The sequence below is a fragment of the Leptinotarsa decemlineata genome, unplaced genomic scaffold (assembly GCF_025532065.1).
Source record: "Leptinotarsa decemlineata unplaced genomic scaffold, Ldec_3_MD MMD2_tig00026330_RagTag_RagTag, whole genome shotgun sequence".
In the NCBI taxonomy this organism is placed as follows: Eukaryota; Metazoa; Arthropoda; class Insecta; order Coleoptera; family Chrysomelidae; genus Leptinotarsa; species Leptinotarsa decemlineata.
In genome coordinates this window covers 5911564-5938025 of record NW_027412690.1, presented here as the reverse complement: position 1 = coordinate 5938025, position 26462 = coordinate 5911564, and the positions used below count along the sequence as shown (strand labels likewise).

The 26462-nt window shown below is 35.5% G+C and overlaps 1 protein-coding gene across 1 annotated transcript in view; it reads right to left on the bottom strand.

The window, feature by feature from the left end:
- The window catches only part of LOC111517305 (uncharacterized), a 633122-nt gene that overhangs the window by 34579 nt on the left and 572081 nt on the right, over positions 1-26462 (bottom strand). The window contains 6 exon segments of the mRNA XM_023173418.2: positions 2679-2705; positions 6768-6902; positions 15253-15341; positions 17093-17201; positions 21981-22060; positions 24868-24973. Of these exon segments, the coding sequence (XP_023029186.2) occupies positions 2679-2705; positions 6768-6902; positions 15253-15341; positions 17093-17201; positions 21981-22060; positions 24868-24973 (546 nt within the window).

Genomic DNA, 26462 nt, shown 5'->3' with positions numbered 1-26462 from the left:
ACCCCGGGAAGGTCAGCGTGTTACCTCAGGGCTAGAACTAGAGTGCCACCAAGATTTAGCCAAAGCCTCGGTAGATAATAACATTATCTTGAGGTGGGTTGAAGGGCACGACAAGAGTAAAGGTAATCGCATTGCAGACTCTTTAGCCAAGGAAGCGGCTGGACTAAGAATTTTAGGACCCAGTAGCACCCACGGCCTGATGACTTCGACAATTGCGGAACTAGTCAAATGTTACACCCATGCACAATCCTTAAAGAGATGAGATGAAATCAAAGGATGTAATCTTGCCAGGATCACCTTGGGCGACCCTGGGAAGCTGGCGCCGAAGAAATATCTGGCGATGACCAGGAAAAATCTACGCCTTACAGTAGGATTTCTGACTGGCCACTGTCAACTAAGAAAACACCTCCATAATATGGGGCTAGTAGACACACCTCTATGCAGGGTGTGTGAACAGAAAGATGAGACTGTCAGCCATGTCCTGTGCGAGTGTCCGGAGTTATCGTCAATAAGAGAGTGTGTGTTCGGCGAGTCTTGGCCTACACCTGCCGATATAAAGGAGATGTCTCCCAGTGACCTGTCTACCTTCCTGGAGAAGACAGGATGGACGATGACCTAGGAGGACAACTCCTCGGGAGGATGTACAATGGGTAACATGTGGCCTAAGTTCGTGGGCTTACACTCACCCCCCCTACTCTACAGATACAGATACCAGACAGCTCTTCCGAAATGATAAAAATGTTTTTAATTTTCTCTTTGTGGAAGATCTTTCTGTTTGAAAAAAACCTGTTTTTCCGTTAACCAGCGAGTCGAAGTGCGAGCTGAGGATTAACGAGGTCTTATCTTTTAACGTGTGATTCCTAACACGGAACTACTTTCTAATAAGTATTGATGAAAACAGATTTTGTGATCAGGAAACTTCTGGAGCCCTTTCGAAATCTTGATCGAAATGATATTTTTTCAGTTTACATAATTTTTTGCGATTTATTGAAGTAATAGTATGATGGTACGAAGTTATTTTATTCATATTTTCAACAGCAATTTCCAATTGCTTTCCAATTCCCAAAATAATTAATTAATTTCTTCGAAAAAAAAATATGAACTATCTTAAAAACAAACACAAACCTCATTCACCATTTTTTTTTATTTTCAACCTTCATCAAGGAAACTGCATATTATCAAGATATTTGTTAATATTTCCTGAACTATCAAAGTGACTGAAAATGTTCAGATATTTTTACAGAGCACAACTAATAGAACAAAAAGAATGTAACAAAATTCTTCGAAAATTTCCAACATTCACCTTATTTTTTTAACAGTCCATATTTTATTTCCTAAAAGTCCTAGTACAAAAATACAAAAGTATATCAATTAAGACTAGTTTCAGATCGTTTAACAAAAAATCAGGATAAAAGTTTGTTTGTTTCTCCAAATATACAAGCAAAGTTTAAAAAAAAATCAAGTTATTTGCCAAAAGTAAACGTTTTCTAGTAATCTTTCGGTAGAAACGTTATAGTATGAAATTCTAGTATCTCATTAGTTCGGACTTCCATTGTCTGATATTATGTGTTTGATGTATTTCAGGAAGACGTCTAGACAGCGTAAGACCTTCCATCACTTTCACAATAGAGAAGGAAGTCCACAACGAATTGCCATAGACGCATTGGTGAAGAGGACCGACACTGAGTGGGAAACTTCTGTATACCAAAATCCCACTCACACGGGATAGTATCTGACCCACGAACCCAACCACCATCAATAGACTAAAAGAGGAATCATCAAGACTCTATTAGACCGTGGTTTCGGGCTCTGTAATACGAATGTAGGTCTAGAGAAGGAACTAGACATCTCCAAAGAGATGGTGGAACATACTTTGGCTGAAAGACAGCGAGATCCTCACAAGGAAGAAAAGCCGTCACAAACAGTGCTTGCACTTCCCTACATCAGAGGATTATCGGCAGGGATTAGAAGAATTGGGTCCAAGTACTACATCAGAACCTGTTTCAGATCCGGAAACACTGTAGCAGCCTCATGAAAACCAGGCCACTAAACGCGGACTGCATTCAGCTGTGATGGCGAAAAATCCTACATCGGTGAAACTAAGAGGCCATTGAATATTCGCATTGCCGAGCACAAGAAATACACACAGCGAAGGAAACCAGTAAATCAGGAATAGCAGAGCATGTTTGGACCCATCAACATAACATCGAGTGGTCCCAAGCTGAGATCATACACAGGGAAGAATATTGGTTTGAGTGGAAATTTAAAGTAGCCGCATACATGTTGTCCAACAATGCTAAGCTAAGGTAGCGTAGAGATACGCAACATATGGAAACCCATAATTAAGTAAAAAATGGCCAACCCCCGCCAAACGGTCATCTCCCACTAAACCGGTAAAGCAAAAAAAGGAAAGCGTAAAATTCACAGACATCGACCAACAAACCCGGAAAATAGGCCAAGCATATTCATTTTCATCTGTGAGAGTTCATACTCTCAAAACTTTCAACAATAACTAACGAAATATGGAGCTTCCGAAGTCGTGTGTTCTTTAGACGATTTACTTTTTAATACAAGTGGTAATGCAAGGAAAAGTCTCCAAAGAAGGTTTCCTTTCTCTAATGGAGAACAGTTGTTACTTTCGCGGAATTCCTCGTAGATGGAAAGCTTGTAATATTTACCTGTCGTCGTCTCAGTTTTTTGTACTTCTGCAGGACGAGACAATCCGGAAAAAAGAAAAAATCGGCATTAAAATAATGTCTGGCAGTGTAAAGCTTGCAAGCAGAAAATGCAAATTCAATTTGGTTAAAAGCTCGGAAATATTCTAAGTTATAGTCTCAATTTTCTCTAAGTAAAAGGGCGTAGGATATTTTGAAAGCGTTTGAAATTAGATCTTGAAAAATGCTTTCCTGGCCCGACAGAGAGACATTTTTGTTATTCTCTCGCGAAATTTGTTTCAGGTCGAGGACACTGCAGGTGATTCAAAGTGGAATTCCATTAGAGTCAAGATTGAATCCTCGCTTTCAGGAAGGTCAAATTCAATTATGTGTTTGGAAAATGATAACGAATATTGAAAACAAGCGCTATGCGGGAATGATCATTTTCTTCACAGATATTATTAGGATGACTATTAATAAATGCACTACGGTTTAGAGAAATATGTGAACTGTTGGATGAAGATATTTGATGAGTATTTATTGCAAAGGGATCCCGCACAAAATGTTATGGATAATATTATCTGATAACATTACATGTTCAATTTATTTTAGTTGAAAATTTCAGTTTCCATACATTTTTCGGCCAATATCAAAGGAATAACAGAAACCTCTAGGATCATTGGTTTTACAACTTTCAATGAAAATTTCTGGAAACTTCTCATTGGACAGAAAAAACAGAATGTGAGAAAAAAAAATTTTTACTGCCTTCAAAGCTTATTGAATGGCCGGTTTCACGATGATGTTTGAAGAGGGATGTGGCTGGATCTGATTCAGGAACATCAAGCTCATAGGCACTGTCAGGGACTCTCTTGTTGGTCTGATTGATATAAGTTCTGGAGCAGGAGGAACATGGTATTTCGTGCGTCATTGGGTATTGTGTCCTTAGGAATTCGTAGGTGGAAATTTGATTGTTGACTGTTCTTATATCGTGCCTCTTCAGAATTCGGCTTACCTAGTCGGAAGCTCCATGAATGTAAGCTTTTGGGTGGTCGTGCTGTTTGGGATGTGGGGTATGAGTTCAGCAAACTTCAGCAGCAGTGACTTGACGGTGCATGGAGGTTATAACGGAAAAGTTCTGAACTGTCTACTGCATAATCACCCATATCTGAAAATTCCAGTGAAATGTTGATGGTTACTTTTAATTTGCCTTCAGATCTGTCTAATGACGAAATTCCCTTCAAATGTATGACTAAAATTCTGGGAACAAACAGACAGAAATGTTTTGAGTTCCCTTGAGTATCTTGGCATCCTGAACACGTTGATTTTTTGACTTCATCCAAGTATCGTGATAATCTCAGTTGACCATTGTTTCGTGAAATCGGAAAAGACAAATCTTAGAAGGGGTCAAAAACTAGCGATGAGAGCATTTCCATGTAGATTTAAACCAACTGGCGAAGTTGTCAACAAACTTGGAGTTATCCATTCTTGAATATCTCAGAAGGTGCTCTTTTCTTTTTTGTCTATCATTTCGGATCTCGTTGATTCTTTTTACTTCAGCGTGTGAACCCTTGGAGAAATATCGAAGATATTCATGACCCCAGGAACAAATCTTTGGATTTACTTCTCAAAGATAAGTCATCACTCTATCTAATGAATATACTACCCACAGTTCCTCGATCACCGACAAGTTTTATTCAAACACCATTTGTACTAAAAGTGCTAATGTCATTCATGGTGGTATCCTTTTATACGCATTGCCGATATTGCCTAATGCGTCATGGTCAAGGGTTTTATGTGAAGGATGTATTACTGATCTTATGTTGTAGCTGTTTCATTTGCCTGTGCTGTCTTCCTTGAAATTGCGTATGATTCACTTCTATCCCCATGGAAGATAACATTGAGGTATCAGTCATATTTTGTTGGCAAAATAAAATTCAGTCAAGACTTCGAGAAGGAGCAATAGTTCCAAGAACTGATGCAACATTTGCTTTCTCACAAGCAATTCTGAATTGTTGTACTGAAAATGATCTTGCTTTTGTTATGAGTGTTACTGCAATTAGTGTTTGACTTATATTCTTAAAAATGCAAAGGATCAAAGCTACCCAGCTATAATAATTGGATAGGGACTATAATGATCTTCCAGGCAATTGTATTCCTGCAGTTTCATTTCTTCAGCATATGTTTCAGCTGTACCAGCCATTTGCTGAGTAAATCGAGATGAGAGTGAGTAAAAGTGTCAATGCAGGTGAAGTCCCATATCATCAGGATGTTTTTTGTCATCTCGGGTGATTTCGAGAGATTTAAACATAAAGGTATATTATCTGCTGGCAATGCATATTTAAGTAGGTCATCGACAGCATAACGCCGAGAGATGCGTCCTGCATTGAATTTGCAACTGAAGCCACGAGAACCACTTTCATCAACAACGAAACCACACCGATATTCTGGATAACTCCAAATCAAATAACCCAAACGTGTTTCAGCTGAAATTCTGGAACTTTCGTCTTCTAATGACTATGTTTTTATAGGTGCAACGGAAAAAACGTTCAGCCAGACCCTAGATTCCTCAGTTGTTACCTCTTTGAAACGAACCTGATCAGATCAGGGAGTCCTTAACTGCAATAATGAGCTGTACAGATACCCTTCAGATAAGATAAAGTTTAGTTGCAATTTGTGATATCCAATGGAGTTATTGAATGTGATACAGCTTACCGCATATTCAATATTATGGACCAACATATTCTTTCCAAATGAATTCCAAATTTTGCTGAGAGAAAGAATGGTTGATAGTACATTGTATTGATAAAATAATAGACGATGTCACAAAATGTGCACTGAGTGAAATTAATGATTAATATGTTTCTATTAGGATAATAAAAGATGATAGAAGTTTTATTTCTATTGGAATATAAATTCATTAGTGTTGAAAATGTTCAATTCTGGACATAATTTCATATTCATGTGAATTTAAATTTTTTGAAGTGATTGACTTATACTTTTCGATGATCTTGAAGGACATGATGATGTGACAATATATAAAATCATCGGAGTTGAGAATAACCAGATGAACATCTCAAGACCAATGTAGTGTTCCTTCAGAATGAGAAAATTCAATGAGCTGGAACGAAAGATCAAGTGTTCATAATGAATAACACACAAACATCTGAGCAGAACATATTTCTCTAAACGAAGCAAATGGAATGAACAATTTGAGAATATTACATGTACAGATTGTAATTGGTATTTCAATATCGTTAAATTCACTTTGAATGAGCATAAATGATCCCTCATTATCAAAACTAACATGCTGATAAAGTAAAAACCAAAGCTCAACTGATAATTTGCTCAATACTCTTCAAATATTGAAAAACTGATAATAAATAATAACTAATTGTTGAACAATGTGCAAAAATATTCAAAAATAAGTGGTATATCGATCATGCTCAAAAACTGAAATAAAAAACAAATTTCACAAAGAGAAACACAAGGAACTAAAATACTAAAGGAGAAGGAAAACTTTTTCTTTAGTTGAATAGGCGATCTTATCGATAATTACAAGGTAATAGATATGGTATAGTTCTCTTAAAATGAATCGTTTGTCATGAATATAGATTCAAATTTGGTTATGATGATTCCAACTGATTCTTTTGAATCATCGACCGATCTATAGAATATTGAGAATGAATTTATTACGCAGCATGCAATAGGGGAGAAATCAAAAAGTATATTCATGTACCAAAGTGACAAATATTGTAATTCGAATTTTACTGAGATATGGTGATGAAGCAATAAATGAAACCTCAGCTTTGGAGTTCATACTCGAAATTTATCTCTCTTCTATTGTGGATGTTCACATAGCAGATTCTGAAAGTTTTAATTGAAATCAGTATTTCATTATTACCCCACACTGAACAAAATAGTACGGAAGCACAAAAGGGCTACATATTTTTATTATTTGTTTCTTGGAAAGTACGACTTTGAATCTCGAAATTTCGACTTTTATCTCGCTTCCGTAAAATAGTACTGTAATATACTTCTTGATTAATTTTCAGATAAAAATATTACAATGTCCGATATTGACAAACCGAGAGATTTTAATTTGACCAAACTCACCGAATCGCCTTTTTCTCCCTTCTCTCCCTTTTGTCCTGGATATCCTGGTGGGCCTGGCAAGCCAGGAGGACCCATCATCCCAGGGGGTCCAATGTCGCCGTAGTCACCTTTTTCCCCTTTTTCACCAAATTGGCCCTTAGACATTGTGAAAATATATCATGAGGAGACATATTTGGAGTCATATTGGAAATAATATAACAGATATGAATAATTTTCCAATTTTCATTAGAATTCAATCTTTGATGAAGAAATAATTTGCAGATATCTACGAACATTTTCTTAATTTCATTTTTCCTGCATCTACAAAAATTTTATATGAGCTGCTAAGTTAATACCGAATTATTATTGAGATTCACGAAATTTACAGCAAACAAGTTTTCAGATATTGCATATTCTATCAAATTATTTCCATGGTAATAAAACAATTCTTTATTTTTTGGCACACAATTTTTCCTCCTTTTGATCACTCTATCAACTTGTTTTAATTGACAGATCAGTCTCACTTTATATCATGGCAAATGCAGGTCAAGATATTTATAGTCGAAGTAAATGATATTGTGTACATTTAAAGTTCGCGGCACTCTCAAAGAACAAAAAACCAATACATAGAAATGAACCGGCAACGAACTAGTCCACGTGAACTGTAGATTTGGCGGTTCGTATTGGATACTTTTTAAAAACCGAGTTTTATGATTGGCTGGAGAGGCATAAAATTAAATTTGAAGTCATGTTACGGTGACGAATAGAAATCGGGGAATGCAGATATGGTTATCGCGGTCGTGTTCAGTACAGGAACTGATCGCGACTTGAGTGTTGAAATTCGATATTGGTGCAGTTATAATTACTTAAAATTTTTGTTATCTGTTTGAAATGTGGGTCCTTGGACAAGTACTAATAGTAATAATGATAACAAAGCAGACTTTTCCAGTGTAGTGATTTCAATAGCGATGGTGAACAATGCGAAAAAGAGATACCAGTGAATAAGAAATGGATGCATTTGTATATTGAAACAAAGAGAGTAAAAACATAGAAATTTTCATTTCTCTTTTCATCATGATCTCCTACCACATAGTAACGGCTACATCCATCAATTTATTGAAAGAGAGTATGTTTCAATGTATATAAGAATCTACATCTCAAGTTTGGTTTCGAAAGAAACAAACTATCACAAGCAAGATCACATTTGACCGAAATTCCTTTCCCAGCTGAACGTAAAATAGTCAAAAACAAACCTTATAAACGCATAGAAGTATAGGATTACCAAAACCTTCAGATGTACATCTAATAAAATCATTGGAAAAAACAATATACGACTGTTACAAAAGCAATGTGATTCCTACAACTGAAATCATAAAGAAATTGAATACTTCCGGCCATAAAGTGAACTGCTGTGACAAACCTCTTTTTTCAGAATTGGATGAAGAAATTATGATTCAGATTTAAAATAATAAACAAACGTCAAGAAGTTATGAATAGCAGAAGAATAGTGGAATTGCGTGACAAATACTTAGAACAAATAACTAAATATAGACAAGAACAACGGCAAATTTTCTATTTGGGCGAAATTTGGTATGACACTCACGACACAGTTACGAAAGGGTGGACTGATGGTTCGAGAATGTGTACGCCTAACATGCCTGCAAATGAAGGATCCCCACTAATCATTGTGCATTGCGGCGAAAGTAAAGGATGGGTTCCAAATTCATTCAAATTATGTGGAAAAAAACTTGAGGACTGTAATGTTAACTATAATAAGAACATGGATGCTAATATTTTCGAGGAATGGTTTGAAAACACACTGATCCCAAATTTGTATGCGAATAGTGTAATAGTTCTTGACAATATTTGTATGTTTTTGTTTCATATGGAGGAAGGTCATAAACTTTCAGTGCAGTATAACAATGATTTCTAGAACCTTTGACTTCCTAATGGATTTTTTTCTTTTTTGTTTCGATTTTGTTTCTTGTGTCATAGCTATATTCTCCATATTGAATATCGTTTCCATTTTTGAACTGGTGAGTCAGTAGAGTTTGACAGTAAATTTGCCTTATGTCTAATATGCCAGATTCCTGGAATAGTAAGTTGTTCACATGAGTAAGTTTTTGATTTATCAAATATAATTTCGAGTAGTCACTTCTGTAAAACTTCAAGGTTTTTCAGGTGAGTTTTTTTGACACTTTCCCATTCTATTATACCGTGACAAAACTAAGATTTTGATTAGTTGTAAAGGGAAGGTATTTGGTTTTATCGACATTTACCGTGAGGATGTTCGCACTAAACCAATTTTGTATCAGCTGGATTTTTTTTTTCGAAGGTTTCCTTCAATTCTTCCCAAGAGTTGGCGGTGTAGATGATTATAGTGTCATCTGCAAAACTTATTATTTTTCCATTTTCAGATATATTGAGTAGATTGTTCAGATATAGGTTAAATAGAATTGGTCCCAGCACGGTGCCCTGGGGGACGCCGTGCTCTATTATCCCTGCATCACTCCTTATCTCATCAATTTGAATGTATTGTATACGATTTGTAAAGATATGTTCTTATAAGCTGTAGTGCACTTCCTTAAATGTAGTGCTAATATATATTTTTATATTTGGAATGTATACTTTTGTTCCAGTAAAGCAATCAAGAATTGACTGGGATAGATCCATCCATGTATTGGACAAAAAAGAAATTAAATGAAGAAAGGCAATATAATTTTTTGATTCCAAACTTAGTTCATTAAGTCACAGTGTTTAAATTAAAATGATTTTTTAAAGGTAAAGCAAATCCAGACATCTATAAACTATCGCGGCGTTAATTTTCAATGCTGTTTACGAGTCCATGGTATTTTCAAACCAACTAATCCTATCTAACCAACTCCTATCCACAGACATTTATTATTTATTGATTTACGACGTCTTTACGGGAGCTGCAACCCTTCATTTGTATGTCAAGAGGGATGGTACGAAACTTTTCGAGATTCTTAATTCGAAACGACTGGGGTGAGCTGTGATCCGTGGAGTATGAGACAAAGAAATATTCCCCTAGGTGCAACTGGAATACTTCAATGGTTCTTTCACTCTTAGTGACATTATTACGAAAATTAGTGAAAACAATGGGAGGAGAACTTGACTGAGTGGAACTTGGGAAATGCTGTGAAGTGCATTGGAAGGGGTGTTCATCGAAATAATTAGTCGTTTGACCCATCTCCTCAAGTATAAATAGAGTATTTTGTTTAATAGAGCAGAAGTATTTGATTAGTTATTGGTATAATATCGAACCAAGGGAAAAATACACTTATCTACTGTATTGAAATACTCAGAATGTCATATCTTATTTAACGTCTCAAATATCTGTATCTGTAGAGTAGGGAGGGTGAGTGTAAGCCCACAGCACTTATACCACATGTGACCTATTGTACATCCTCCCGAGGAGTTGTCCTCCTAGGTCATCGTCCATCCTGTACTTTCCAGAAAGGTAGACAGGTTACTGGGAGACATATCCTTTATATCGGCAGGAGTAGGCCAAGACTCGCCAAACACACACTCTCTTATTGACGATAACTCCGGGCACTCGCATAGGACATGTCTGACAGTCTCATCTTCCTGTTCACATATCCTGCATAGAGGTGTGTCCACTAGCCCCATATTATGGAGGTGTTTTCTTAGTTGACAGTGACCAGTCAGAAATCCTACTGTTAAGCGTAGATTTTTCCTGGTCATCGCCAACTTTCCAGGGTCGCCCAGGGTGATCCTGGCAAGATTGCATCCTTTGATTCCATCCCATCTCTTTAGGGATTGAGCATGGGTGTAAAATTTGGCTGGTTCGGCAATTGTCGAAGTCATCAGGCCGTAGGTGCCACTTTGTCCTAAAATTCTTAGTCCAGCCGCTTCCTTGGCTAAATAGTCGGCAATGCGATTACCTTTACTCCGGTCGTGCCCTTCAACCCACCTCAGGATGATGTTATTATCTACCGAGGCTTTGGCTAAATCTTGGTGGCACTTTAGTACTAGCCCTGAGGTAACAAGGCTGATAGGGCTTGTCTGCTGTCAGTGCAGATTGTTGTTTTTGGTTATTTCCTTTGTGGCGATTGAGATACCAGCCAGTTCTGTTTAGACCACGTCGGTATTTTTTCCCATTTCCCACTTAATCCTCAGGCTTAGTGATCTGGAGTACAGTCCGCTTCCTGAGCCTTCTTTGGATTTTGAGCCGTCTGTATATATGAGTATTGCAATTGTAGCATCTGACTCTGTGTTCTGTTTTATTTGTTTTTTGTAGGGTTTACTAAACACGAACCTGGGTTCAATTGCATCAATGATTGCCTGCAGCAGAGGTTTCGCAGTAAGGACTTCTCGCCATAGGCTCAGCCTCAATTGACCCATTCCTACTTCGAGGTTTACACCAGCCTTGCGCAATCGTAACATGTCCATTAACGCAACCTCCTTAACGTACATGTCCAGAGGGGTTAGACCCGTAATTTATTCTATTGCCACGGTTGGTGTTGTTTTCATGGCTCCTGTGATGTTCAAACAAGGCAGTCGCTGTATTTGATATAATTTTTGAATGACCGTTGCTTGTAGAATTATCGGTCCCCATGCAATGGCTCCGTACGTTAACATAGGTCTCATTATTACAGTGTAGACCAAGGTGACCACACGGGTTGAAAGACCACATGCTCGTCCCACTGCCTCCGACATTGCTCATGAGTCTCAAATAATAAACTGGATAAAGACAAAAAACTATTTGTTTTTATATTTAGAGAAGGCGATCAATTACAATCAGTAGAAGAGTATCGAATGAATTGAAACCCGCTAGTGAAGTTATTATCTTTCTTAGTCCCTCCGAATACTGTTTTGGGCCCAATATTGTACACTATGTATACCGATAATATCAAAAGCATTGTAATTTCTGAATAGGTAATAGGATTTGCAGATGATATCGCTTTAATATTCGAGTCTGACAGTTGGGAAGAACTGAGATAATTTATTCAGAACTGGGGGGAAATAATATATCCTTTTCAATTTGAAACTAACATGCTTTCGTTAATTTGAAAATCAAAAAGAAATTTCTCTTCATGACATTGGATTTTTTTCGATTCACATTGAGGATAGCTATATTGTAATATAATATATTCGTCTACAAGAGGACAGGTCGATTTTTATTTTTGAATTTCTATTCTTCGCAACTTTCGATTTTATAAGAAGGAATTTTTCGATTGTACAAGAAATCAAGTTACACAAGATGATTTAATTTCAAGTTACACAAGATAATATGACCATTTTTTTTCAATTAAGAAACAGTATGAATCATCATCGCACCAGTATTTTGCAGACTTTTCAACCTGTGTTACAAGAAAGGGGATTTTTCTTCTTGTTGGGAGATTTCTCGCGTTCAGCCTATTACCAAAAGACCAGTCGCTTTGCTATCAGTGATATCAAAAATCATAGAGAAAGTCGTAAACTTTCGGAAACAAAGATCAACAGCCGACCTTCTATCGTATGTCACCCATATTTGGAATAACGCAATCGAGAAACATAGAGAATCAAGAGCTGTTGTGCTTGATATTGCTAAGGTCTTCGACCGTGTGTAGCATGAGGGTTTGCTGACCAAACTTCGATGCTATGGCTTGTCAGATTATTTTTGTGTAAAGGTTCTTCAGATTCCTGAAAGAACGTTCCCTGGAAGTGGCCGTCGATGGATATCTCTCGAATAATTTCACGCTGGTGTTCCCCAGGGATCGATATTATCTCCAACCCTCTTTTTATTGTATATCAACGAGTTATTGGAAAAAACCAAGAATCCAATACATTGGATTCTGAGAAGTGTGCTGACGACAGCACACTTGTCTCGTCATTTCATTTGGATTCCAGGACATTGGCTTCGGAGGCAGATCTTCACCACCGGCAGCAGGAGGTTGCCGGTGATCTTAATGAGGATCTACAAGTGATTTCGAATTGGGTTCCCGGACATAATAATGTCAGGTCAGACAATTCCGCTTTCTGATTCGATGAGTTTCTTGGGGGTTGAAATGTACACCAATATGTTTTGCCACAGTCATGTCGCTGGAATTGCAAAGGTTGCTTCCCAAAAGCTTGAAACACTGTTCCGAACCAGAAAACTGTATAAACTTCAGCAACTTTTGATGCTTTACAACGCTCAGATCAGACCCTCTTTGGAGTATTTAGCTCTTGTATGGAGCTCTGCCCCCAAACATACCCTGAAGTTGCTGGATTCCATCCAAAAAAGTGCCATCCGCCTGATTGGAGACGCGAACATCACGTGCAACTTTGATATCCTGGAACATTGAAGGAAGGTTAAAGGTTTGTCTCTATAGATACTTTCACGGGAAGTGTTCAAGTGACTTGGCACATTTGCTTCCACCAAGATCGGTACATTTCAGAAATACGCGACGGACTGTGGCTGCTCATCGTTTTGAGGTTCAACTCAGTACACCTCGAACTTCACTGTTTAAGAACTCTTTCATGTGGAGAACTGCGTTTATGACGAATAAACTTCCGGAGAACTTTTTTCCAAATGTATTTAATCTCCAGCAATTCAAATCCAATGTGAAGTTGGTTGTTTCACTCGTTTTTTCAATGCCAAATCGGTCAGTAAAAAAAACAGAAAATGATTGTTAGAAAACAAGCAATGATGAATAAAAATGATTTTGAAACATGCGATATAGACTACGATAGTTGTAGCTAGCTAGAATATTGAGATCTTTATTGTATATTGATCAATTTATGTGAAACTGGCAAACTTAAGAGTACTATTTCGGTCTGGTTTGAGAAAAGCAGCTTTCAACTAACAGTTCCAGAAGAAACCAGAATAGATGAGTCTTCCCCAACAAGAAATTCAGAAAAACATATATCAGTTAGAAGACGAGAAAGTAGAACCACTCATGATACATAAATGTGAATACGTTTAAGGTGGTAGTTTTTCAACGAATTGAAGGAATATAAACGACGTGATCCTGCAGAAAAAAATATGGGGAGGAGTTATGTCTCACGTTATTGTGGTGATCTATTATGAGTCACTACATAATAGTTGATGAGGAAATTACTTTGGAACCAAAAACGTCATTATCTGAGTAAGGTAGACTTACTGCTGGCTCAACTGTCGTGGTATGAACGGGGTAACTTGTGTAATACCAAAGAGTATTATACATGGAGAAGTGCAGAACAATGTGGAACACAAGCCAAAAGGGAGAAGAAGGGAGTGCCACAGCGGATACTATTTTCAAAAAGAAGAATTGACGAGCTGAGAAGAGACGGGAGAGTACTTACTTGTTTAGAGGAAACTGGTTGGTTCATATGAAAAGATGTGAAGAGACAACAGCAACTACGTTTGTAGTCCATTATGTGATCGAAGTAAGCCAATTCAGAGGCTCAATATGGTAACAGGAGAAATGTAATTCAGTGAAGCTGAGTGGATCTATATCTTCATTGAAAATTTGTGAAAATATAATGAGTAATTTTTTTCTCCTGAGTTGATTATATGGATTTGATTATGTAATCAACTTCCGGAGAACTTTTTTCCAAATGTATTTAATCTCCAGCGATTCAAATCCAATGTGAATCGCTACTTTTGCAAAGGCACCGCTCTGAGAGCGCCTGAAGAATTTTTCTGTAGTCCTTGTGTTTTGTTCATGAAAAAATCCCCAATGGATGAATAAGACGAAGTGCTGCTTGAAAAAGTGGGCAAAATAACATGTCTTCAACCAATGGATTATTTCTAAGGTTCACCAAGGTTCACCATAAATATATAACTTGTAGGACATGCGAGCGAGATATTCAGAAATGTCAGAAGTGAATTTTATAGAAGTCTGAGTCTGATAAAAGCGAAATAGACGGTTGTATTGAGAGTTACAGCTCATTCTCTATTTCCAATACAAATTTTTGAAAACGTTTTGTAGAGTAGGATGTTGAAATTTGTATGTGAAAAAATGATTTTAGAAAATGAATATCTGTCTGAAGATGAAAAACATATTTCTGTTACGGACAGACAGATTCTTTTTCATTTTAGCCATAATGAATGTATTTAAAATACAAACTGAATAGAAAAAAGGTGATTTTCATATAATTCAATATTTATATGAAAGTATTTGTTTTGAGAAGGCTTTTTACGAATTTAAAGGTAACTTCTATGCATGATCTACACATCTTTACAAAGAGTTCATTTTGACGTTCATTTCTTTTTTCCTTCATCTGGAGGATGAAATATTATTCATATAGTAGTATCCAAAGTTCTCAAAATTTACAATAAATTCCAAACCTTTCCTTCTCTACCCAACTTTGGAATTCGAAAGGAATTTTTTGTTTATAATAATGACAGAGTTATTTTGATTTCAATGTTCCCTTTTGCAATCTGCAATAAAAACTTCTTCATTAAAAATTCATAGATGGAAAATTACAAGATCTGAAAGATTTTCATCTGAGTGATTACTTTTATGTTTGAAATGATAAACATCCACTGCTAATTAGAAATAGATAGACAACTTACAGGAAGTCCTGGAGGACCTTGAGGACCAGTTGCTCCATCTTTTCCAGGGCCGCCAGGCGTACCCATTATACCCATATCTCCTTTTGGTCCTTAAAAGAAAAGTATCGATTTATTTCCATTGAACCATTGCAATATTCGTCTATGAGGATGATTCAAGGAAATTAATTTTCTGAATACTCGTTATTATCATCTAGTTTGTTTGTTAAGGAGTTCAAGAAAAAAGGCCCCATTTTTGGTAAACATTAGATATCTGTTTGGAACCTTTGGTATAGTAACGAATGTAACTGGAGTTTTTTCCCAACACCAAACCGTTGTTTCAACACTTCGACACTGTTTCGGTCACCAAGTGATCATCTTCACGAAACACGTGTGGAGTGTTAAAATAAAGGTTTGGTGTTGGGAAAAAACTCCAGTAATATTTATTTGATATCTTGTAAGAGATATTTCAAAGTGAACGTGTGGATATTGATTCTGAACCTGAAATTTTTAAAATATGTGTTCTTGGCAGTTGCACCTGCTATATTAATAGCATGAGAGGTATGACAACTTTGGGAAATTTTCCCTTTGAACGCTGGGAACTTTGTTAAAACATGGAATTCATTAGAAAAGAAAGGTTTTGGTTTTTTACTTCTCTATCTTCATGAAAACAAAATGAAGAAATCTTCCACACATAGGAAGAAAGCAGTTAATTTCAATTTTTGTGGCATAAAAATGAAGAAGTAGGAAGTCAAAATCTTTCTTTCCTAAAATTCTCCTCTTCTGAAAATTCATTCCACATTGAAAAATAAAATAATCAAAATCAGTCTAGAATTGACGAAACTAAAGCATTTGAGATCTCGTTTTTTGCAAAGTATTTCACTAGATTTCGTGGAAATGTCAGCCTTCATAGACGAAGGGATGCCAAATTTTTGAATACAAAATTATCTCGGCCCCTGATTGAGCTGGGATATTCCTGATTTCTTAATATGAGTTTTTCTGATATCTATAAGAATATATTAGTAGCAAATCGATATGATGACATACGAAATAACAAATATTTCAATAAAATTGTAATGAAAAAACGAAAATGACATATTTTTGGGCTCCATTTTGGGGTTGAAAAAATAAAAACATCGGCATTTCGCCTCGTCCTCCTGGAATGTGTCCAGGACGATACATTTTGCTCTTTTTTTGCGAACAATCGCATTATATCGAAAAAAATTGTTTTTTATTGCTCAAAAACTTTCTAAGTAGAAAGCATAACAAATTTCAGCCCTAAAGCTGGCCCAATTTTTTGTCAAGATTTTGCAGGATTTAGATTTAATTTTCCGCAAATTGAACCTTTCGAAAAGTTCTACAAACTAAGAAATTCAGTTTTATTCAAAGCGCTTAATGGAAGACCCTGTATAAGGAAATGAATATTTTGAAATAAATCTCGAAAAATTTATCTCTCCCAAAGTACCTACCCCATAGATTCTGTGAATCCCCGGTTGATACCTAAATAATCTGATCATGTTTTTCACATCTCGACAATGTTCCCAGTATTTGAAATATAAACTGATTCGATAGGTTTTTTCTACCGAACCTCATAGGTTAAATTCGGCTAATATTGATTTTTTAGATAAATCGCTTGGGTTATATTTTTTTCGCGCTAGTTGGATAAGCAACCAATTTTAGATAAAAATTAAAAATTACTTAATCAGAACGCCATAAGAATATTAACACAATCTTTCAACCGAAAGTTCATTAATTGTGATGAATAATTGATCTTGGAGTATGGATTTTCAATGGAAAATTAGGAGACTGATTTTAGCAATCCAATCACACCAAAAAACAATTCCCCAGTCCTTTAATTTAGTACCTGGAAAGCCAGTGTAACCTTTATCTCCCTTTTCACCCTTGAGACCGGGTTCTCCTGTATCGCCTTTTTCTCCTGGTGGACCAATGGATAATGCATCTCCATCTAGACCCTGAACAATCGAACCATTCATTAGACATAGCTTCAAAGTGCTTGCATTTTCTCCGTTATTTTATTATTCAAAGATTACACCAGTGTACCTTTCATAGAGTCTGGATAATCATTCGTGTGGTGAATAAAATTATTAGTGAGCAACTGAAGAACAATGGTTGATGAATTGACTGCGAGGAGTCTCAGAAACGACTGACTGGTGAGCCCTTTGTGTACCAATAGAAAGTGATTGGGCTGGGGTATCCATGAGAATACTTACTCTTGGTCGCGATTTCACTGGGTTGTTCTGATTGGTATACATTACTGATTGGTGTACTGCTGGTGAGATGTCGATCAGAGTTTTATTCTGGTTCATTTCTGACCTTCTTGAGTATTGGATACTACGTTCTGTTGACTGTGTCTACATGGTCTCTTTCTGCTAGGACATATTCTGCTGTTACAGATATCTGTGATTGCTTGAGGTGGCTGGTGTTCTTGTATTCTGGTGTTGATGCTGCATGTTGATACTGAATTAATTAGTCAATCGTTGCTGACACTTTGAGACATAAACCACCGAAGATACAGTAGCTGATGGAAGGTTTGATACTACAACAAGTTACTTTCGACCACAGCTCACAAGCCAGGAATTTGTTGCTTCCAATCGTGACTCCGGTCGTGAAAATCTAGGTTCTTTTATTTGATAATGTACCGATTATGAAAAAGGTACATTGGTGTAGTCCTATTGAAACCCATGTTGTTCTACTAGTTAAAATCAAATTTTATGTAAAAACATGTACCATGCCTGAAAAACAAATATTATCTAATCTACAAAATAATGTTCGATAAATTTATTCACATTTATATACAATAAAAAATAGAAAGCATAAAGTTGTTACAGAAGAATCAGGAAATGAATATATCCCTGAATTGGCAAAACCAAAATACAGCTTTTTTGAATTGCCTTACTGTATGTCAAAGTTACAACTTAGAGCTTCCCAAATTTTACGTTACATTCGAACTACGACAACTACTCACCACGAATATAAAGGTGATATATTTAGTGCAGTATAGATAGTCTACAGATTTTCCCTAAATACTATTATCATAATTCGTCCATTGCTTTTTCCATTAGTTTTAATTGTCAAAAATATTCACCAGAAAAGTCAAGCGAATTTAGTTGAAACGAATGCATGAGTTCTTGAAATGAACAGTTGAAAAGCTGGACGAACAAAAAAACACCAGAACTTCATTTGGAACCCAAGAGGGATAAAAAGAAAATGAAGATAATTTGAAGTGTTAGATCATTTAACACAGTTATATTGCATTAATTGACAAGAGAAGTTGGTTGTGAGTGAAAAATGATTTTGAAACACGCGATATAGATCACGATAGTTGTGGCTACCTACGATATTGAGATCTTTATTCAGAAAAACATATATCAGTCAGAAGACGAGAAAGTAGAATCACTCACGATACATTAATGTGAATACGTTTAAGGTGGTAGTTTTTCAACGAAAAAAAAAACAATGGAAGGAATGGAAACGTCGTGATCCTGCAGAAGGAAATTATTAGAAAATGGGGAGGTGTTATGTCTCATTTTGACGAGGAAATTACTTTGGAACCAAAAACGTAATTATCTGAGTGAGGTAGATTTACTCCTGGCTCAACTGTCGTGGTATGAACGGGGTAACTTATGTAATACCAAACAGTATTATACATGTAGAAATGCAAAACAATGTGGAACACAAGCCAAAAGAAAGGAGAAGGGAGAACCACAGCGGATACTACTTTCAAAAAGAAGAGTTAACGAGCTGAAGAAGAGACAAGAGAGTTCGTATTTGTTTAGAGAAAATTATAAAACTCTATCTGTCGAATCGGATGAAAGGTGAGGAATGGATCAATAGTGGTTGGTTCTTGTGATGAAATGTGGAGAGACAATAGTAACGACGCTCGTAGTCCATTATGTGAACGAAATAAGTCAATTCAAAGGCCTAATATGATAACAGTGAAGTTGGGTGGATCTATATTTTTATTGAAAGTTTGTAAAAATATAATGAATAATTTTCTTCTCCTGAGTTGATTATTCGTCGCCACTTCATATAGAAACTTGAGAGTACCATAACTTTTGAACAAAAATATAAAAAACAAAAAATTCATAATATAAGAACATGCAAATAACAAGAGACTTACTCTGATGAAAGCATGTTTATAACTTCTGCAAAATGTGTCTTGAAAGTGATGGCAGTCATTAAAAATAAATAACAGAGTAATTGAATTTTTATATCAATAAGTTTGTGTTATACTCTGGGATTTCCAAAAAATATTGTTTGTTTGAATTTGTTCACTGGAAAAATTAATTCATGATGAATATAGTCTCACATTCGAATGTAACCTCCCCAACATTGATCAAATAATATCAAACGAATGAAATATACTTACAAAAATCAAGCAGCTTTACGTAAACAAAATCGAATGAACCGTGAAACGGCAATTAATTCTGTTAATCAGCAGTTAGTGCAGTGAACGAACAACACTACCAATGTGCCCAATGAAATTTTAATGATACTGTAAAATAAAGTAATAAAATTGTGTATTTAAAGAGTCATGCTCACGGTAATTTTCTGTATCTTCATGAATCTCTATTGTTGAAAACTGCCATAAGATTTCATGATATCGTTTTATTGTTTTATAGTCTCAGATTTTAATGGGTTCTGAAGAGGATTCAATGAGGTCAAAGAACTATTCTTTTCTTCCTCACGAGTGGTCGAAATATAATTTGAAATATTTTATGAGGTGACAGACAGGGTAAAATTTTCCTTCCAAACCTCATTGCAATTATCTACTATCAAGGTTAGTGTATATCTAGGAGTCAATAATGGAGCCAATAATGGAAATACAGTACATTTCTTCAATTCCCCCCCCCCTTTTGTTTTTTGAACAGGTCAACTCAAAAAATTGAAATTTGGGGTAATGAAATCAATGCAAGAATACTTCATTTTGAAGTGTACAGAAGCGCAGAAGGGTCACATATTCTTATTATTTGTTTCTATGGAATCCTCGAAGCGAATTCTAATGAATTCGATATGGATATTGTATTGAAACAAGATGGAGTACCACCAGATTATTCCAGACAAGTAAGAAACTGTTTGGATACTACTTTTCCCGGTCGTTGAATTGGCCATCGAGGTCCTACAGAATGGCCAGCCCGCTCGCCAGATTTGACACGTATGGACTTTTTCATGGAGATATTTGAAGCAAAAGGTGTACAAAACTGAACCTGCTTCAAAATTGGATATACGGCAGAGAATAATAAATATTTGTAGGATATTGACGTTACTGTGTTCGAAAATGTTCGGCGTGAAACATCGGATAGGCTGTTCATATGTCAAGAAGTTCAAAGAACCATTTCGAGCATCTTCTGAACTGACCTCAAGCTTATAACCTCATATTATGTAGTTGAATGTCAATGTATTCAGGCAATTATTAAAAGCTCCGCCATATTGTAGTAGTTGAATATATTGACATTATATTCTAGAGTTGTGAAGCATTTGTCAGGAGCTTCAAAAATATGTGTCACAAGACCCCCTCTCCATTTGATTTTTTTCCCAGATGGCGCCCAGTCGCCATCACTCCAAAATAAAGATGGCGCCCAGTCAATATCACTTCAAAAAATAAATAATATAAAGTGAGTAAATAATTTCCAATTCAAGAAAACAATGATCAATGATCTTGACTTTGACCTAGGTTGGGAAAAAGTTTATATACCTATTTTTTGGTATGAAAAAGGGAGTTGTTCATTCAAGTCTACATTCATGGAGATACAAAAACTATTTTTTGAGGAATAACTTCCTGAAAATAATTCGAGTCACTCAAATTCTATCTCAGTTTTCAAAACCTACCTGAATTTTCCTCGGTTCAATATAAATTGTTAATTTTTTGAATGTTGTTTTTATATAATTTGTGAACATTTTAATACAATGTGTTTGAATATTTGCGAACTTTTGGCTAGTGTATTCCTAATTATTTTTCAGCTCAAAATTATTTATGATTCATTTAGTTTCATGTCAATTGAAATTTTCACCAACCCTCATTTTACATATTTGAAGAAAACGGTAACTCCCGAGTATTGCATTTCTGTCGAATTGATTTTTTTATATTGTCCTTAAATTTTTTAACAAACTACACCGTTCTTGACGATGAAGTTATGAGTTATGAATGACTCATTTGCGTTCCAGATTACCAGAAGTAAAGTATGTCCAGAAAAAATTCAACTGGAGGGAATCTAGTTTGAAATATAATGATCTTGAATTGAATTACTAGTTTTGGTCAGAAACAAATTGTTTTAGATGATTCACTAACTCTCAACTGTACAAAAATAGTTTGGAACTATCACGGTGGTCTTTCGCGTTTAAGTAAACAAAACCCACCCAATATTCTAGTGAATATCAAGTATCAAGGCGTGCTGCAAATTGAAATCAAATCAAAACATGCTCGACATGAGGCGTTATATGTATGTGAGAATATACGAGTGCATGCAAACAAAGAGTGTTATTGAAAACATGATTCCTACGTGCAAACAGGCAAACGAATGACAGTTTCTAACGTGCTATTTTCAAATTTCCCTTTGAAGCTATGCTATGAGATGTAGTTGGGTTAGATTGTTGAACAATACCACAACCTGTCAATGTGTCAATTTCATTTGAAAAAATGTAGTTGCTGTATATTTAGACAAAAAAGTATGTCATTGGAAAATTGACAGTGTTGTGGAACTGTGGGCCAAGATTACACATGAATACATTACCCTTTTGCCCCTTCTGCCTCTGGCACCCTTATCGCCAGGAGAACCAGGTGGTCCAATTGGTCCTATCTCACCTTTTTCACCTTGTAATGTGTTGATTATGAATAAATAGAAAAACCCCAACCCCCCCAATATTTATATAAAACGGATCTCGGAGAAATGAACAAAAACTTACACTATTTGGTGTTATCGTTACATTGAAATTAATCAGTTTTGAGGTGATTCAGTTGATTCATGCCAGTAGTTAGTTATAGTAAATTTTTTCGAATGAATAAAAATTGTATTTCGTCAGTTCGGACTTCCAGTGTCTGATTCAATATAAATTGATTTGAAATCCCTGAAAGAATCTGTGAAAAATTAAAAAAGATTAACCGATAGATAACAAGTTCATTGAAAAAAACTGAAATAACAAAAAGAAGTAACATAGAAGCAACAACTAAAAAAAAATTAAAATATTATTACAAGCTGAAAATTGAAAAATATTATCAACAAGAGATGAAAATTAAAATTTAAAAGATTCCAAACCAAGTTATGTCACGACGTTTCGATTGTTAGTATCAACACTCGTCTTCGGATGATAACTGGACTTATTTAGAATGTCATCTTGAATTCTTTCAGGTTTGGAGATCAGCTCCCCTAGACTTTCGACTGAATTGGACTTATTCCTCCGAGATCTGATTATTTATAGTTCATTCGGATGCTTTAACCTATCCCCTCTTCCCTCTCTTCGCTTCATTTGTTTTAGCGGGAGATGACCGTTTGGCGGGAGTTGGTCGTTTCCCGCTTGATTGGAGGTTTTCATATGTTACATATCTCTACGCTAGCTTGACTAAATGCGTTGTTGAACAACATATACGCGGCTTCTTTGAATTTTTCCCTAAACCAGTGTTCCTCCTTGTGGATGATATCAGCTTGAGCGCATTTGATGTTGATGAGCCCAAACATGCTCCGCTATTCCGGATTTGCTGGTTTCTCCTCGCTGTGTGTGTTTCTTGTGCTCAGCAATGCGAACTTTCAATGGCCTCTTAGTTTCACTGATGTATAATTCTCCGAACTCGCAGAGTAGCCGGTAAATGCAATTCTTGGAATCGCAGTCCGCGTTTGGTGGCTTGGTTTTTGTGAGGCTGCTACGGATAGTGCTACCGGATCTGAAGCAGGTTCTGATGTTGTACTTGGACCCAATCCTTCTTATCCTTTTCGATAATCCTCTGATGTAGGGAAGTACAACTACTGGTTGTGGCGGCTTCTCTTCCTTGTGTAACTCTTGCTGTGTTCTAGCTAAAGCCTGTTCTACCATCCCTCTGGAGTAACCATTCCGTTGAAGGTCATTTTTGATGATGCCTAGTTCGTTTTCGAGACCTTCCTTTGTATTACAGAGCCCGAAAGCACGGTCTAGTAGAGTCTTGGTGATTCCTCTCTTAGTCGATTGATGGTGGCTGGATTTCTGGTTCAGATACTGTCCTGTGTGAGTGGGTTTTCGATATACAGATGTTTCCTATTTAGTGTCGGTCCTCTTCACCAATACGTCTAGGAAAGGCAATTCGTTGTGGACTTGTTTCTCCATTTGAATAGCTTTTTTTGTAATTTCAATTTTTTTGTTCAATAACATTGTTCAATTTTTTAATTTGTTACAGATTTTTTCAGGGACTTCAAATCAATTCATATTAATTTAGACAATAGGAGTCCGAACTGATGAAATACACCACGAAACATTGTCTACCACCTTCAAACAAACGTTGAATAACAATTGATTATGCTAACCCCTTATATGATTGTTGCCTTTCACAAAAATAAATATGAAGCTTTTCCAAGATGGCATTCGATACCTATAGTATGATCCATTCGAATTGAAAACTCTTGCAAGAAAGTTTCAATTCCTCATCCGAATTTTTGAAAGAGTCAAATCATGAAAGTCTGCACAACATTGTTTCAATCTTTAGATATTTTCTCATAGTCAAAAAAACAGAATTTTATCAGCAAGTGTCACCAGATTTTCAGGATCTCAACAAAAAGAAACAATCGCATGTCATGTTCAACTGATTGACATGTTCAACTTATCAAAGTTTCGACTTTGAATTTATTTTGACAACTGAATTTTCTTCATTTTCAATATATCTTGAAAGACTTTGTCCTGAGTCGAATGATAAAATGAGAAGTTTTCACCGAAATTCATTTCACATTAGTCCGGTGCGAGTCGAAATGAATGAAACAAATAATGAGAAATAAAACTCAATTTTTTTCCATCAATCAAAAATCTGTTTGTAATGATTTTTGGGGTTTTCAACATTCAACAGTCTGAAAAATGAACGAAGCTGAATCAACAGAAAACCTGCCAAAAAGGCAACTGAAAAGTTCAACCGAAAAGTTATGGCGTAATATAAACCAAAAGTCCAATTAGGCAGTCGTTTTCATACATTTTACCTTCAAATTGACTTTGGATGGAAATTAAACTTCCATACTTCTCAATGCCAGAAAAATATATTTCCTTTGATGTTTCATCAGACTGAGACAGTTTTCACAAGTGATTTCTTTGGTTTTGAGAACGGAATACGAATAAGTATTGAAATTATTAAATTTGTAGACAAAATTCATGAATACGACAAATTACTAACTGAATTAGACTCTGGAGAGTGCTTTATATCATGAGATGAAGTTTCCAGTTTGGCATTTATTTTACTTGAGTAGATTCCCTTATTGATTCTGCTTTGTTAACTTTTCAGATTATAGAAGGTTAAGAACTCAAAATCATTAAGAAACATTGACTTCTCCACAAAAAAAAAATTCCAAGAAAAATCGAGAATCTCTTCCTCATTGATTTATGTAATTCCTTGTCGACTCAGTAAGAAGGTGAATCACTTAATTGATTATTTTTCTAATCCTCTGAACTTACCCGGTGGACCAGGTGGTCCAGGAGGTCCTTCGATGATACCGGTTGGGAACTGATCGCCAGTCAAAGTTGTTGTTAAGCCTCTTTCTCCCTTGTCGCCTTTATCACCCTGAAAATATCCATGAGAAGTTATTATGGTTCTCGAAATATATTCATCTGATATACATTTTGAAACTGTATCTGTGGAAGAGTGATACTCTAATATAATTTATAAAACAGTGCGGATGTTAATAGGCACCTTTCCTCTCATAGTCCAGTCATTTTAGGGGGTTTGCCTAGGAAAGTGAACATACCCAGCTGTAAATTTGTTTAAACTTTGTATTTTGGCATCATATAAGTATTCTCGAAATTCACATATGATTCGACGGCCGCAACTTCAAAAATTGGGGGTCAAAATTCAAAAAAAACCGACTTTTTGCAAGTTTTCTGCAAATATCTTGTTTTCAATGGATTTTATGCTATTTATATTCATCATCAGTATTGTAGAGAATTGAATTCTCGACAACTTCTGTTTCAAACATTTTTTCATACGTTGAATCGTTTTTGAGATAGAGGGCAGTACGAGCGCAAATTGAATATTATTTGAAATCAACAGGTTGTACCGATCGAAATCAGATCATTTAAGGTTTATAAATTATTACTTAATAAATAATTATGAATAATTTTCATTTTTTATTAACAAATACATTATATTTGAATATTTTTTTCATGAACTATTTATTTTCAATTAAGTATCAATTTATTTAATAACACTTACCTGCCCATGTAGTTATGAATGTGTAGAGGGGAAGACATATATTACATTATAATTTAAATCTAATCTATAGTAATTATTCTTCAATGAATAAAAATGAATAGAAAAGAAATAAAATTTTAAATAATATTTTTAATAAAAAATCTCATTTGATACATTTGTGATAAAGAAATTGTGATAAAGATAAAATAATTAATAAATGAGTTTTAATTTCGATTTTCTTCTTCTTTATCGTCGTCGTCTTCTCGCAGCTGTTAAAATTCAATGACGTTATCATCTTCATTGTCATCTTTACACAGATTCGTTTCCAATTCTTCCATGGCCCGGCTGCCAGGTATAAATTTTGAAGTTATAAAAAAATTTCAGAGTTTACAAATTTAAAACAAGATTTACTAAATTATTTCTTACTTGAAATGCAATTACTGTGAAAGAGAATACAATTGAAATGTAATTAAAGTATATCCCTTAATGACTTTTTGAAATACAGGAATAAATTGCACTATTGAATTCATAGATCGGTTCATTAATGAAAATAATATTTAAATATAATGTATTTGTTCATAAAAAATTAAAATTATTTATAATTATTCATCAAGTAATAATTTATAAACCTTGAAGGAGCTGATTTCGATCGGGACAACCAGTTGATTTCAAATAATATTTAATCTGCGCTCGCGCTGCCCTCTATCCCTCTATCGATTCAACGTATAAAAAAATGTTTGAAACAAAAGTCGTAGAGAATTTAATTCTCTACAATATAGATACCGAATACAATCGACATAAAACCCATTGAAAACGAGATATTGTCAAAAAACGTGCGAAAAGTCGGTTTTTTTGACTTTTG